Genomic DNA, 15,048 nt, shown 5'->3' with positions numbered 1-15,048 from the left:
TTGATCAATATGTGCAAAGATTTCTCAGTTACAAAAATGTGCACACATACAAAAAGGCGATTTAAATTGATTTTTATTTAAGTATGTGCAAACCTAATGTTTGCTATGATGAAATAAAAAGTTTCTCCATGGTCCTTGAATGCATCACATCATCAAGTCTTGTGACTCCAGTATAATTCAGGATGTCAGTTATTTACAGAGTAAAAAACAAAGTACTGAATGAATTAATGAATCATGCATAAAGAAGATTACATAACAGCACATTACAATAATGTCACTACAGTCAGATAACCAGACAGTTTCACATTCTTCACCGAAGCACAGCTTCTCTGAAATGAAATGGTTGACAGTAGATTCATAGTCTGCAAACTCAGCAAAGCTTAGATGCACGTGTTTCTGATTTCTGATGAGATAAACTGCACAGTGCATTTGCACAGTTTCAAATCTGTACAGTAGGAACCATTTTTATTCACATGTGTTTTTTTGCATATCTAGTCATTTTCGGTAACTGTTTGACCCTTTGTCTTCTTTTTTTTTCACAGCAGTTAAATCTTTGGCAAGAAAACTTTGAGAGGCTCATTTTCATGCACTTTGTCCAGGAAGCCCAAGTTGAAATAAGGATACAGTGTTTCAGTGAAGGTCTCCCTGAAGGTGTACAGGTGTGTCATGCTCTCTGCATTGTAGAAGGACACCAGGCCCCTCTTGTAGTCCACGTACACACCGATCCTGGCCAGTGGCTCCTCCAGTGACAGGACAGTTGGAGGGGACGTACCTGCCATGTACTGAATCCCATAAGAGAGAGAGATAGTCCAGAAGCCGTTAGCTGGAAGGGCTTTGATGACTCCCTTTCTGGGTACCGACTCCCGGGCTACCCCCACAGTCCAGACTGTGCTGCTGTAGACCTCAATCTCCCAGTAGTGACGCCCATGGGTGAAGCCCTGGCTACCCAGCAGTGACAGGGCGGCATTAAACCTGTTGGGATTGTCCTCCACAGTGTGGTTAAAGTTCTGGTATCGAACGCAGGTGAGGGAGGAAGTCAGACTGAGCCAGGGGTTGGCCGTGCTGGAGTTAAATGTAATGGAAGCTGGAACTAAAAAGAGGAGAAAGCAAAGGCAAGAGAGGAAGTTTAAGGCTAAAGATGTTTCTTTGCTGGATATTTTGATGATGGTTTCTGAGCAGTGCAGTGATTCAGGAGTCTGAGTGTCACTTTTAAGTACCTGGATAGATGCTTCCTTTCATAGATTTCCACACTCTGTACTGTAGGGGCCCTGCAAACCGGCCCTCACACAGACTGGGCGGTGTAAACACGGGTTTCTCAAACTTAAGTGGAGGCCTGTCAACGAAAGCAAAGTCAAACAATGAAACCAAAGAACAAAAACAGAGCCTTTCAAGGACAAAATATTCGGCCTCTTTCCCACGCTCACCTCTGGAGAAGTGCTTTGATGCTCTGAAATGAGACATGGGAATAAACACAGGAAAAGAGACAAAAAGACTGTAATTAGTTTTGCTGTATTTGAAAGAAGAGAGAGCTTTTTCCACATTACATCAGTGTCTGACCTCACATTATCCCACCCTGTGGGATCTCCCTGTGGCCGGGGGAAATTCCCACTGCCTTGGCCTGAGTATGGCCCGGTGCCTGAACTGAACTCATTTTTCTAGAGCTCAGCGACTGAGGTCGTTGGCATGAATCCTGTCTAAGCTCATAAATATTTGTTTGGGCAAAAAACTACAACAGTGTTGTTGTTATTTATCACGCTTTACCCTTGAAGTTTTTTCATAATGATGTAATCAAATCGACCGTCTTGCTAAGACCACTCTGCAGACTTAACAGGAAAGCCGAGGCGGTCACACCCAGCTCAGTTATATCTTGAATGTTGACGTTGGACCCTGTTTAACCTGTTGGCACAAAAATGTATGTCTGCTACATAATAGATTGAAAAACACCTCATTTTCTTCCCAAATATTGTGCTTCTGATTCCATTTCTTTTAAAACAGTGATACAAATGTTTTGAAAACATATTTAAAATCAAGAGTTCAGCATTTTTTGGCTTAATCATCCCCAGAGCTGACTCATCATCCTGGTAATAACTTCCAGATGAACTGTGCTGTATGTACAAACAGGCTAAGCGTACCCGGAGCAGAGTGAATGGGTCCTGCTCTTTTAGTTTGTCCTCTATCTCATGGACGGCCCTCTGCAGACGCGAGATCTCCACGCACAGCAGGGCCTTGTGCTCGTCCAGGCGAATCAGCTCTCTTCGCTCCTCCGTCTTCAGCTTCACCTGCAGCAGTTTCTCCTCCTGGTAGAGGAACTGGTGCAGGTCGCTGAACTGGGCTTCGATGCGCTGCTTCAGATCAGCGGTGTGCTCCTGAGTGGGAGATGCACATTGTTACTGGGAGCGACGGTCTATTTCAAAAAGCACAACAGTCTGTGCGCACATACACAAAAGCATTAGAAATCCATGAGGGGAATGAGACAGGAAACTGTGGGTCGAGTGGGTCAGTCTGGATATTTATAGTGATTGTAGCATGCGCAGTGGCGAGGTTTTGATTCCGATGTGTTTCCTCTCACCTTCAGCTTCTTGACCTCGTCTTCAGCTTCTCTGTCACACTGCAGCGCTATGTTGAGCTCAGCTTTTAAAGAGTCCATTGAGCTGTGCAGAGATGCCTGTCAGGGCAGAAACACAAAATCAAAGCATTTTGTTTAACCATCCATTCTCTTCTGCTTAGCCAATTCAGGGTCACAGGGGGCTTTAGCCTATCCCAGCTGCGAGAGGCGGGGTACACCCTGGACAGATGGCCAATCTGCTGCAGAGCTAACACAGAGACAACCATTCACACTCACATTCACACCTGTCTATGTCTTTGGACTGTGGCAGGAAGGCAGTACTTTGAGAGAATTCACGCATTCAAAGGGAGAACATGCAAACGATGGTGGATTCAAACCCCAGACCTTCTCACTCTGAGGCACCAGTGCTAACCACCTCACCACTGTGCAGCCCGTCAAAACATACTGACTCCCTCAAAGTCAATGTCTTGTCCAGGGTGATTTGTTGAAAACACAATGGGAAGCGTGATAAATTTGAGCTTACTTTTGCTTTAAGCCTAACCTGGGAGACTCCACACTGATGAACAACACAAGAGGATCCATGTTTGCAATACCAGAAGAAGTTGTTTTTGGAAAATATGCAGCCAAGTCTAAAACTATAAAAGCAAAAACAGTTTAAACCCCATTAACAGTGATATTGACTTCCCTGCTGAACGTTTAACTGCTGACAGGCACTTCATTAAAGCTTAACTCACCCTATACTTCTGTTCTGCCTCCTGGACACACACCATGGTGTGACTTCTGTGCTCCTGGGAGATGCCACACACCAGACACACCAGCTCCTGGTCCTCCTCACAGTACAGTTTCAGCTCCTCCCTGTGTCGGCTACAGCGTGCAACCGGTGCAGGAGCCCTCTCTGGCACCCCGGCATCTGGCAGGCAGGGTCCAGTCCCGCTCTCCTCCAGACCCTGACAGTAACTCTCCACTATGTTGGCCACTATACGGTTGGGTCTGTAGCTCGGTCCGGGATACACCTTCCTGCACTGAGGGCAGGAGCCGGCTCCACCTTGCCCGGTGCCCCGTGGCCCTGCCCAGTAACCCTCAATGCAACCCTGGCAAAAGGTGTGATCACAGGGCAAGGATACCGGCTGCTTGAAAAGATCCAAACAGATGGAGCAAGTCAGGTCTCTGCTGATTCTGTGAGCCGAGCTTTTAGCCACTTTTCCAGCTATGGGAGGCTGCCGCGGCTTTTCCATTGCTGTTTGCACAGCAAAGTCTCCTTCTTTAGGTTTCCAACTTTTTTTGTCCGGCTTTATCCCCTGGTTCACTTTCTCCAGGTTCTGCAGATAGACTGACTGGATTTTCTTCACTTCTTTCTGATTCTTGCTCATTCCTTTGCCTTTAGTGTCCTTCTTTGTTCTTACTGTACTGCTGGACTTCTGAGTCCTTCCTCTCCTACAGAGTGTGGCCGCTCTCTTTGGCCTCCAGCTTTCCTGTTGCTGTGGGGAAAACAAGGGGGTGGTGCAGAGGCAGCATGAGCCTCTCACATGCAGATCAGATAGTGAGGGGATCTCAGAGGCCCCCCTTTCCCCCTTAGACTGACGTCAGTCAGGAAATTGAGGCGGACCATGGATATTCTTTCCTTTGCATGTTTGTTTAGTAAAGTCTGCGCAAGTAAAGTCCGACTTCACTAAACTCTTAATCTGCTCTAAGAATAATTAAAGAAAAATGTAAATCCAGTGGATGTGACTGTGTGAGCTCTTGCCGTGAGTGTGTGTTAGAGGGAGAAAGCAGGAAAACATCTGTGAGTAGTAGATAGCGATTTCATCATTCTAATTATGGCCACGATCTCTGCCAAGTAAGTAAAAGGTAGAAGGGTATCATTCAAAACTGTATGCATAGAAAGCTCCACAACAGACAGAGTACTCTTTATCCAGACATAACGTCCAGTAAAGCTTATTTAAAAATCCAAGCTGAGTGAGAAATTTGTGTTTCGCTTGCCAAGACTATCAGCAGCACCACATGGGCCGACTAAATATTACAGGATGTTACATCAGGCTGATGACACTGTAAATGTAGGCATGCTGTGATTATTTAGTGCATAATCACAGGTCGGGTGAGTAAAAGCACAGCAGTACTGCATAAATGTTTATACTGAGTGAGAGGTTTTATTTGTTTGCCTGTTTGTTTGTTTTAATCAGCCTGTCTTGTGTGTGCCAATATTCTGATTGCTGCACTCTCTGTAAATAACACTTAGAACCGTGTTTTCCTATGATGAATGACATGAATATACCTGAAGACGTTCTTGTTTTCTTTTAGAAAACCTTTCAGTCAGTTTCTCTGCCTTTTCTCTGCCTGTACTCTGTGTTATGAGCAATAGGGACATCTGGTGTCCAAAGTGAAACTTTAACTAGAACTAAACTTATTACAGATCAATATGATGAACATCAAATTGATAATATAACTGGGTAAACAACAGCTATGATTAAGTAAACCCATTTTTTTAATGTAGTACCAGTTGAGGGTGGAAAGCAGGAACCAACACCTAAAGGATTTCAGAAAATTGTTTTGCATTGAATCAGAGTTTTACAGGTGAACAAAGTGCTTGCAAAGTAGGAATATTACAGTGTAAAATCAGTGTGCTGCAAATTAAAGGCATCGCAATACACTCATGGAAACTTATTAAGTACATCTATTTCACTGCTCGTATCAGCATCACATGCACTTAATCATGTAGACATCAAGAAAACCCGCTGGACTTCAAACTGACCATCAGAATGGAAAAGGGTGACTTAAGTGATATTCTGGGATTTTCCCACAAAGCCATCTGTAGGGTTTCCAGAGAATCATCCAAAAAAGAGAAAATACCCAGTGAGCTTCAGTTCTCTGGTGAAAACGCCTTGTTGAGAATGGCCAGGCTGCTTCGAGTTGATAGGAACAGTGACACAAATAACCACTAATTACAACCAAGGTGTGCAGAAGAGCATCTGTGAACACACTAGATTTTCAAGCAAATGTGCTAAAGCAGCAGAAGATGGGGGTGAAGTGATGGTGTGCAGGATATTTTCTTGGCACACTGGGCCCATTAGTAGCATCTGAACAGAAGTTAAAAGCTACAATCTACCTGAGTATTGTTGGTGTTGTTGCTGACCATGTCCATCCCTTTATGACTACTGGTGGAACCAGAGAGACTTCGTCTTTACCATAAAGAATTAAGGCAGCTCTGAAGCCAAAAAGAGTCCAGCCTAGTACGAGCAAGGTCATACTAGGCTACGAATATTTATTTATGAATTTGTTATATTTCATTTCCTTATGAATGTTGTCAGGTAATTGTCAGGAATCCCAATTAAAGTAAAATGATATCACATCTTTCTTCTCCTCTGTATTTTTACACCGGCTGTCCTTGCGCCTCTTATCTTCCTACAGGTTTGCCTCACTGCTGCAGACACTTAAGTTATTTTTAGCAGCACAAGTTCCAGAGAGCCTCCAGTTTCCCTGGTGCCTTACACATGAGCTCCGAGTTTAATTGAGGGTGTGTGCTCAGTGCGGACGTGCTTCATGTGTGCGTGTGGGAGTTTCTTTTATTTTCTATCTCGCCTCATGAATGTTGCATTTTTTGTCCCCTCTAAATTTGCCACAAACACTCACATGCATGGCTGCACGCATTTATGCACATATCCGCCCTTTTGTTCTCAAGCTCTGCCACAAATATCTGCTGATACTCGTCTGTAAATATCATAAGAGGCAAGCCTACCTGTTTCTGCAATATTATTAAAATATATAATAATAATGGATTGCATTTATATAGCGCTTTTCGAGACCCTTATAGCGCTTTACAATTCCACTATTCATTCACTCTCACATTCACACACTGGTGGAGGCAAACTGCAGTTGTAGCCACAGCTGCCCTGGGGCAGACTGACAGAAGTGAGGCTGCCATCGGCCCCTCTGGCCAACACCATATATCCAAAGCTTTAGATGGACTATCAAAGGATAAACACGTGCACATGATGCGCATAAGGTTTACAGCCTCATAGGAATGAGCACATTCAAACACTCTCCCCAAAGGTTCAACAGGATGAAAATACAGAGGAACCAATATTAAAATCATCACAGCCTTTGAAAGAAAAATTATACTTGTCCTTTGAAGACTTGCTTTATACTGTCTTTTGCGCTAATACATATAATAAACAACTTATAAATCACAAGTATTCTGTTCAAAACAACCTGTAAAAGCTATTATTATCATTATTATTAAAAAGCTGCAGGCATGTTTTTCTTCAGTGTCTGTTTAGACACAGGATCTTGGCCATGTTGGACGCTGCACTGTGTTTTTTTGTTTTTTTTTAAGCAGCAGGAGGAACATTTCCAGGAATACAAAGATTTCTTCCACCACGATGTCTTTGTCCTCTTCCCCTCTGCCTTTTACTTCCACAGCCTCTCTGTTGATTTGTCTTTTATTAAGTGAAATACCAAAATTGCCGCTGGAGTTTTGCAGCATGGCTGTATGGCTTTTAACAAGTGCGACGTGTCAGACTAGAACCCCTACGGTGGCCCCTAGAGACAAAGCACGTACAATCTCCAAAACACTTGCAAACTCCAAAACACATGCAAATTCCAAAACACATGCAAACTCCAAAACACTTGCAAACTCCAAAACACATGCAAATTCCAAAACACATGCAAACTCCAAAACACTTGCAAACTAAAGAACACATGCAAACTCCAAAACACGTAAAAACTCCAAAACACGTACAAACTCCAAAACACTTGCAAAATCCAAAACACGTACAAACTCCAAAACACTTGCAAAATCCAAAACACTTGCAAACTCAAAAACACATGCAAATTCCAAAACACAACGGAAGTGCTCCAGGACGCTAGGGGCAGTGTTGAGCTTTTGTTACCTAGTAACTACACAAGCCAGGAAGTACCAATGACCGGATTTGGGGTCTGCAGCCTTAAAGGCCGCATTTTAAGGCCGATTACGTCACAGCGACAAGAGAAGGCTTTCCCAATTCAAAGGCTGCTCGAAATGCGGCCCTCAAATGCGTCCATAATTTCCCTGAATTTTAAGGATGGGTCGGTGTAGCCTTCATGGCCCAACATATCCCAGACTTCATAGTGCGGTGGTGGTGTGGATAATTTTGCCGAAAAAAAACGGTGGAAGCGGAGCGGAGGAAGAGTAAACTTTCAGAAGTAAGTACTGAATATTATGTCACTTATTTATGCGCAAATATTTTTTTAATGAAGAACATTAAACCATTATTGTTGGCCACATGTCGGGAAAGTTATGTGACATTAGTGATGTCTGTACTTTCAGAATTAACTTGGTTTTAAAGCCTTTACTTTAAAAAATATATATATAGTCGACCTTAATCTTACAGAGAATGTGATGATTTTATGGATAATTAAAGTCAGTCATATATCCACAAACACAACAAGCTGAAAGTCAGTGATGCTGCTCGGTTTGCAGTCCTGAATATCACAGCACAAGGAGGATTCACTGCACTGTTAATGTTAGCTATGTTATATTGCTGCCTCTGTTCGGTGGTGTCGAGCCAAACGGACTTTAACGTGTGTTTGAACAGCTGACGGTTCACTCGTGAAGCTGAAAGAAAGATGCTTTAATCGCAGGAGTCACACATGTGTCCACTGTACCATCTGGGAACTCCTCTTGTTTCGTAATAACACAAACACTAAAACCTCCTTCTTTTGTGCTGTTTTGTAGCAGTGTATACACCTGAGACTTTCACCTGTCTGTCTGTCCTGCACTCGCTCTCTGTTTCTTTCTCTCTGATTGTGGAATAAAAGTATGAACATGTGTTTATAAGTGTTAAGGTTCAAAATATTGGGGATGGACACCAGAGGAAAAAACCCACAATAACAACACTGGTCCGGTCGGGTTGAGTCAAACGATGATTTAATGATCACACACGTGGGAGATGGACACTGTATGCAGACAGTCTCAGATCTCATCTCAAAAAACACATCACCATAGTTTTATGAAATCAGGGTATTAGAACGCCCCCTCATGCGTAGTGACAGGTGTAATACAATCAATGTTGACAATTTTATTTAACACAAAGAATAACATTGTCTCCTTCCCGAGGGCAGACGCTGACTGCCCCCGTCTCCTGGAACCGTCTGTACCCTGCTAAGACACAACATGGCAGCTACAAGGACTCTTTCATTTGTTAAGACCATCAGTGTGTATTGCTCTAAATCAAGTCTATAATATTAAATGAATATTGCTGGATCAGCTACTTCTACTTAAAACATATTAAAACATGACTAAGCACAAAATCACCAAGAATAACATCTTATAAGTGCTGTGTAAGCGCGTGCGGCCTTCCAAGCTCAAAGCCTTTGCCCTCCATAGATCAGTCAGACTCGCGCTGGCTGTAGCTTTTAACCTTTAATTACCTTGAGCACAACTCTAGAAAAAGCAACAAACTGCAATGTGTATGGAATGATCAGGGTTACATCTGCAATGGAAAATCATGTTATTATTCTGGTACCTGCAAGGAAAGATCAAACTAAAGTTATCACCATCACTGTAATGCAAAGAATAATGTAAGATCAAAAACTTCAATTTATGCTTAATGCAAAGCTGGTTATATACTTCTAATGAACTAATAATGCCATATTAAAATATTAAATGATAATGAGAAAAACATCCCCTCCTTATTCTACAATTCCCTCTGTTGACCTCTGGAGAATCCAGAGGTCACAAACAGTTGTGTCCCTCCTTGGCCTACACATTCAGTTCTACATGCATCATTGGCATCATGGACATTGGAGTAAGGACTCCAGGGTCCACTGCCCTCACAGACATACTTTTGAACATTCTTCTGGCACAAGAGATGAGACAACAACAAATAACCATAATACCCACCACAACAGACAAAGAAAACATGACCGAAGCGATAACCCCCTTCCACCGTCCGAACACTCAGGTCAGCCAGCCTTCCAACGGACTATCAACACCGGAGTGATCATGCATAGTTTCAGAAAGGCTCTTTAGGCCCTTCAGAGCCTTGGTTACCGACACATTTGGAGCAGTCTTGTTTGGAATAAAATTACAACACTGATCGGCCAATATAGGACAAACGCCCCCTTTTTGTCCGCTAACGACATACCAAGGGCCATTCTATTCTGCACTCCCATTAACGAGGTCGGACCCACCTGCTCCGCCAACCCCTCCATGCCGTCTCTGGTGAGGTTAGAGAGCCTCAGTACATTATAGTGAACATAATTGATCCTATCTACGTTCTTGCGTTCTTAACCCTTTTGGATCAACCCCCGCTATTTCCACCCCCAGAACCAAATACATAGATTGTTTGCGATGCCAATTCCCCAATGATAAAGTTAACGCGTTTCCAGAGGGGCTAAAATCCCTCTGTAGTTTAAGCCCGTTTTCTGATCCTGATTCTAACGGTTCCCAATTTTGTCCAGTGTAACCCCTTACCTGGTCCCAATTACGGCACCAGCTGTCATATGGACGATTTCCCCTCTCGCAGTGCGTACTCACTGAATAATCCCAACAGAGCCACACATTATATCCCCTCCAGGCACTGCCGACGTCCCTACAATTAACAACATCACACAGATCAAACATAAAAGAAATTGTGGGGCCAATAACATAATCTAATTCTAAACCACCATATGTGCTGAGACACTCATCCTTTTTACCAGAGACCTCGCGCTTCACTCTTGCCCGCAGCTTTAAATCACTATAGATCACGCGAGATGTAATTGGTGTATCAAACAACGCCGGACTGGCATGGCCTCCGTGCTCAGACTGGTTTCCCGGGTCGGTCTGCAACAAACAAATCAAAAAACAAATAGCCATGATTAGCAACATAGTTGACATCAAACTCATAATAATTTTGAACATTGTGATGGCTTTTGAAACTCTTCTTTCATCACCAGTGTCTAATTGTTGTGATGGCATGGTGGTATGTGAATGTTATGGTGTAGTAAAAAGTTCAAAGCCCTTTATCAGAGCCTCTCTCTTGTTCTAGGTGTTCAGTGTGGTACCGCTCCTTTTCGTTGGCGCGGCGATCTCCTCCTTGACTGCTCTTCTTTCTTCGACCTTCCGGGTAGACCACCGGTCGGCCCGTTGCACAGGTGTGAGGGTTTATTCTGCCGCTCAATTTCACCTGTGTTGGGTGGAGATTGATCCTTCCCCACCAAGCCCTCGTGCGCGGCTGCGCACTGCGTCCAGTGATACCAGGTGTCGCCTTTCCCCTTCAGTTGGACCGCTGTCGCCGTCCGAGCCGATACCTCATATGGACCAGTCCAGCGGGGCTCCTTCCACTTTCGTTTGATGACTCTCAGCCACACTGTTTTCGCGTCCGGGACCTCTCCTTCTCCTGTGGGCCCTTCACCAGCCGCCTGTTTTGTGAAACTGGACACAAGCGCCTTTAACTCGTTCCAGTAGTCTGCGTGGGACCGGTTCCCCTTTTTGTCCCGTTCAACCGAGCCCACCGTCCAAGGTGCCGGAAACTGTCTCCCGGTTTGCAGCTCATATCGTGTAAAACCTGTGGATTGATTAGCAGAACATCTTATGGTCATCAACGCAACCGGCCGGGCTGCGACCCAATTTAGCCCTGTTTGCACGCAGATTTTTGCCAATTTGTTTTTTTTCAAATTTAGGTTCATTCTTTCTACTTTTCCCTGAGACTGAGGATGATAGACTCTTCCAAATTTATGCTGGACGCCCAACATTTTTTCTACTTTTTCCAAATCTTGATTTTTAAAATGGGTTCCATTATCTGATCTAATTCTTTTCGGGAACCCATGACGGGGAATGTAATGATTGATTAAACACTTAACGACAGTCTTAGCATCCTCCTTTTTTGTAGCCCAGGCCTCTGGCCAGCCGGTCAGAGCGTCAACACACACTAACAAATATCTTACACCGCCAGGCCCGGAATCAATCATATCAGTGAAATCAATAACAATCTCCTCTCCCGGCCTCTCAGGGGGCCGAAACTTACCCACTTCCGGTTTTACTGCTGGCTTAGGATTGTGTGCCCCACAGATTAAGCTCATCCTGGCCTTCTCTCTTATCATTCCTCGCAGCTCAGGATGCCACCAATGACACAAATTTCTTTCCATCTGGGCTCTCCCCACGTGGGCGAGTCCGTGGGCTTCATCCACCTTCTGTTCTGCCATTTTGGCTGTCAGCACGGGGCGCCCGTCTGGCCCCCTCCACAAATGTCCATCCTGCCAGGCTCCTTTGTTTTTCCACACCCCCTTTTCCTCTGGGGATGCCTCCTCCTGGGCCTGTTTGACTTCCTCAATCAGATCAACAGATATCTCCTCTTCTGGAGTTACCTGTATCATTTGTCTCCGTCCTTTGTAGCCTGCGGCCTCCTTCGCGGCTTCGTCTGCTCTCTGGTTTCCTTTTTCCACCATGCTGGTTCCTTGGGAGTGAGCTTTGCATTTTATAATGCTCACCTCCTCTGGGTCAGCCAAGGGCTTTTCCAGTTCCTCCATTTCATGTTTGTGGGAAATAGGTGCATTGGTTGCTGTTCTGAATCCTGCTCTTTTCCACTGAGGCAGCTCCACATGCACTGCTCCAAACGCATATGCCGAATCGGTGTAGATGTTCACTCTCCTGTTCTTGGCTAGTCTCAAAGCTCGAGCTAAGGCTATCACTTCAGCTCTCTGGGCCGACTGCTTTCCCTCAATCCTTCCTGACTCTCTGACCTGATAATCTCCTTCTACTCTGCAAACCACCGCATACCCTGCTTTCAGTCCTCCTTCGTCTCGGTGGCAACATCCATCGGTGAACCAGTCCTCAGCTCCCGGTATGGGTTCGGCCTTCAGGTCCTCTCTAATCTTTTCCTCAATCTGTGCTCTTTTGGCCTGTGGTTGTCCTGTGGTTCCCCTACACCCATTAAATCTGCCATGTTAATTCCTTCATGTGTAAATGTCAAATTTGGGGCCTCTAAGACTTTGCTCAGTCTCTTTTGTGCCCTAGTGACATACAAAATGCTTGTGAATTCACGTATGCCACTATGCTATGTGTAGTGAGTATTTTTAGTGGGTGTTCTCTCACTACATGTGCTGTTCTTTGGATAATTCTAGCGACCCCTGCTGCATGTTGTGTGCATGTAGGGTGCTTTGCTTCTGTTGGATGTAGTTTTACACTTACATACATGAGCACATCTCTACCCCCCCCTTTTTTCTGAAACAACACTCCATTTACAACTGAGTTTGTTTCAGAAACATCCAAATAGAATGGCTCATCATAATTGGGTGTGGCTAAATCTGAGGCCCTTGACAAATCCTGTTTCACCCTAATAAATGCGGCTTCAGCTTCAGGCGTCCAAGGCAACTCAGCCTTAAAGTTTCGAACGCCAACTTGCTTCATTAGGCCCCTTAAAGGGGCAGTTTTACCTGCATAATCCGGAATGAACTGCCTGCTGTAACCTGTTAAACCAAGAAAAGAAAGCATTTCTCTCACAGTTCGCGGTTTTGGGTGTGTCAAAATTTGGTCTCTGTGTGTGTTCATCAAACCCACTAATTTGTGTGCGATTACCCGGCCCAAAAAGGTCATTTCAGGGCGAACTAACTGCAGCTTGTCTTTACTTACTTTAAAGCCGCATTCCGCCAACCTATTCAACACAACGAACGACGCCGCTGTACAATCCGCTGCTGACGGGGCTGCAATGAGAAGATCATCAACATATTGTATTAATGTATAATCATCAGGCAAATTACATGACGACAGGGCTTCTTTAAGCACCTTATTGAAAATACCTGGAGAAAGTGCAAAGCCTTGTGGCAACCGTGTGTATCTGAGTTGTTGGCCTCTGTATGTGAATGAAAAAAATATCTCTGAATGACTCATGCAGAGGAAGACAAAAGAATGCATTTGCCAGGTCAATACACGTGAACCACTTTTGGTCACATGTGATAGCTGATAAACCTTTGTACGGATTTGGTACCGGTGCAGTAGTAGAGAGTAATATTTCATTAATGGCTCTCAAGTCATGTGTCATGCTGTATTTTCCTGTTCCATGTTTCTCCACTGGTAGAATTGGTGTGTTCCACAGTGAGTGAGAGGGCTCTAACACCCCGGCCCTTAGCAGGCCTTCTATTGTTTCTGTAATTCCTTCCTCTGCTTCAGGTTTGTGTTTATACTGTGGTCTATTGATTGGTGTGTTTGATTTCAGCTGGAACACGACAGGAGGACACTTAGCTAGGCCAACATCCGTGGGCCCTTTTGACCATAGACTGTCAGGCAGATTCGACAGTCCAGCAACTGCGTGAGGATGATCTACACACTCCTCACCATGTGTTTTTGAAATTTCTTTATGTTCCAAAATCACTGTACCCTCACAGGCACAAGTTATGCGATAGGTTTTACAATTTGGAGCATAAGATAAGTTAGGAATTTGGGTTCTTTGCCACCCTGTGTCGTCCAGTGCTCGCCTGACCATTGGACCTAGATCACCTGCACCATGACCTTGGTGGACCGCCAATGTAATGTGAGGGGTTGAATTTTCTTCCACATTGTACCAAGGCAGTTGTTCATCAGTTAATTTCACAGCCGCGGCTACACCTTCTGGTCCAATGTAGATGTCATGTGTTTGCACATTCCACGTCTGACCCTCAAGATCAGATTGAAATAATTCACGATAAGTGTCGTCATTCTCATAAAACAGGGTAACGTGGTAAGGGTCGCGCGGAGGGGAGTAAACTGCCAAGCTCATTATCCAGGGTCTCCACAGCTGAAATTGCCTCAGAACATCCTCTTTCACTAGTCTCCCCCAGTAGATATCGGCTTTTGCTCTTTCACAGTCTTGAAGCAGATATTGAGTCTTTGAATTTGTTCCCAGGCACGGAAAATGCTGGCCCCCTGGCAGAGTCACAGATAATCCATCTGCTGAACATGTGATTGTGGCGCCCAACTTCACGAGCAGGTCCCTGCCCATGAGATTTACTGGCGCTTGCGATGACACCACATAGTTGTGTTTCAAAGTCTGCTTGCCCAGCTTTGTCAAAGCTGGGTCAGTCACTGGCAGAGTTGTTGGGATCCCGGAAATACACACCACGTTCGCTGTGTGGCAGGACAACTTTGCACTGTCTGGTGCTGCTCTCAAGGTTGAATATGTTGCTCCAGTGTCTACTAAGAAGGGCAATTCTGTCCCTTCTACAGTCATTGACAGCATGGGATCTGCCATCCCCATGCTGTTTGGTCCCTCCGGGTCCCTTCAGTACTGGTCCTCCCTCCAGTCAGCCACTGGATACTGCGCGGCTGGTGCTGCACTCGGGTTTGGGGCCTGATATGCTCCCCTATAGCCATCTCTTGCTCTCGGAGCTCCACGTGCCTGGGATTGGTCGTTTCGTCTTTGATAGTTCTGACGACGTTCTGGGCAATTTCTGTTCCAATGACCCTCTGCTCCACACCTCTAACAGACATTCCAAGGCACACCGCTGAGATTCCCCGTGTCACGAGCTCTTAGTACTCCCTCCGCTGAGCC

The 15,048-nt window shown here is 44.8% G+C and overlaps 2 protein-coding genes across 2 annotated transcripts; both read right to left on the bottom strand.

Moving 5' to 3' along the window:
- Nucleotides 1-59: 59 nt before the first annotated feature.
- On the bottom strand, nt 60-4,048 carry trim69 (tripartite motif containing 69). Its single transcript, XM_085413828.1, has 6 exons — nt 3,301-4,048; nt 2,570-2,665; nt 2,133-2,366; nt 1,425-1,447; nt 1,218-1,333; nt 60-1,090 (listed from the first exon to the last, which is right to left on the bottom strand). Exons 1-6 carry the CDS (start codon nt 3,934-3,936, stop codon nt 546-548), a joined length of 1,650 nt encoding a protein of 549 aa, XP_085269954.1. The 5' UTR covers nt 3,937-4,048; the 3' UTR covers nt 60-545.
- A 5,974-nt stretch (nt 4,049-10,022) lies between these two features.
- Nucleotides 10,023-12,091, bottom strand: LOC146666017 (uncharacterized). The gene is made up of 2 exons (XM_085411263.1): nt 11,551-12,091; nt 10,023-11,091 (listed from the first exon to the last, which is right to left on the bottom strand). The coding sequence occupies exons 1-2, from the start codon at nt 12,050-12,052 to the stop codon at nt 10,577-10,579; spliced, it is 1,017 nt and encodes a 338-aa protein (XP_085267389.1). The 5' UTR covers nt 12,053-12,091; the 3' UTR covers nt 10,023-10,576.
- Between the last annotated feature and the right edge of the window lie 2,957 nt (nt 12,092-15,048).

This window comes from Rhamphochromis longiceps, linkage group LG7 (assembly GCF_057381845.1).
Source record: "Rhamphochromis longiceps isolate RC_006_pf linkage group LG7, R_longiceps_female_GT1.1, whole genome shotgun sequence".
NCBI classification, from domain to species: domain Eukaryota; kingdom Metazoa; phylum Chordata; class Actinopteri; order Cichliformes; family Cichlidae; genus Rhamphochromis; species Rhamphochromis longiceps.
The sequence above is the reverse complement of the archived record's forward strand: the minus strand, read 5'-3'. Positions and strand labels throughout refer to the sequence as shown.

Coding starts and splice junctions, on each gene's coding strand:
- LOC146666017 (XM_085411263.1), bottom strand. CDS start 12,052: ATGGAGGAACTGGAAAAGCCCTTGGCTGACCCAGAGGAGGTGAGCATT. Junction 11,092..11,550: donor AGCAGTAAAACCGGAAGTGG/GTAAGTTTCGGC, acceptor ATCAATCCACAG/GTTTTACACGATATGAGCTG.
- trim69 (XM_085413828.1), bottom strand. CDS start 3,936: ATGAGCAAGAATCAGAAAGAAGTGAAGAAAATCCAGTCAGTCTATCTG. Junction 1,448..2,132: donor ACCCATTCACTCTGCTCCGG/GTACGCTTAGCC, acceptor GTCTCATTTCAG/AGCATCAAAGCACTTCTCCA. Junction 1,091..1,217: donor GAAAGGAAGCATCTATCCAG/GTACTTAAAAGT, acceptor TCCTCTTTTTAG/TTCCAGCTTCCATTACATTT.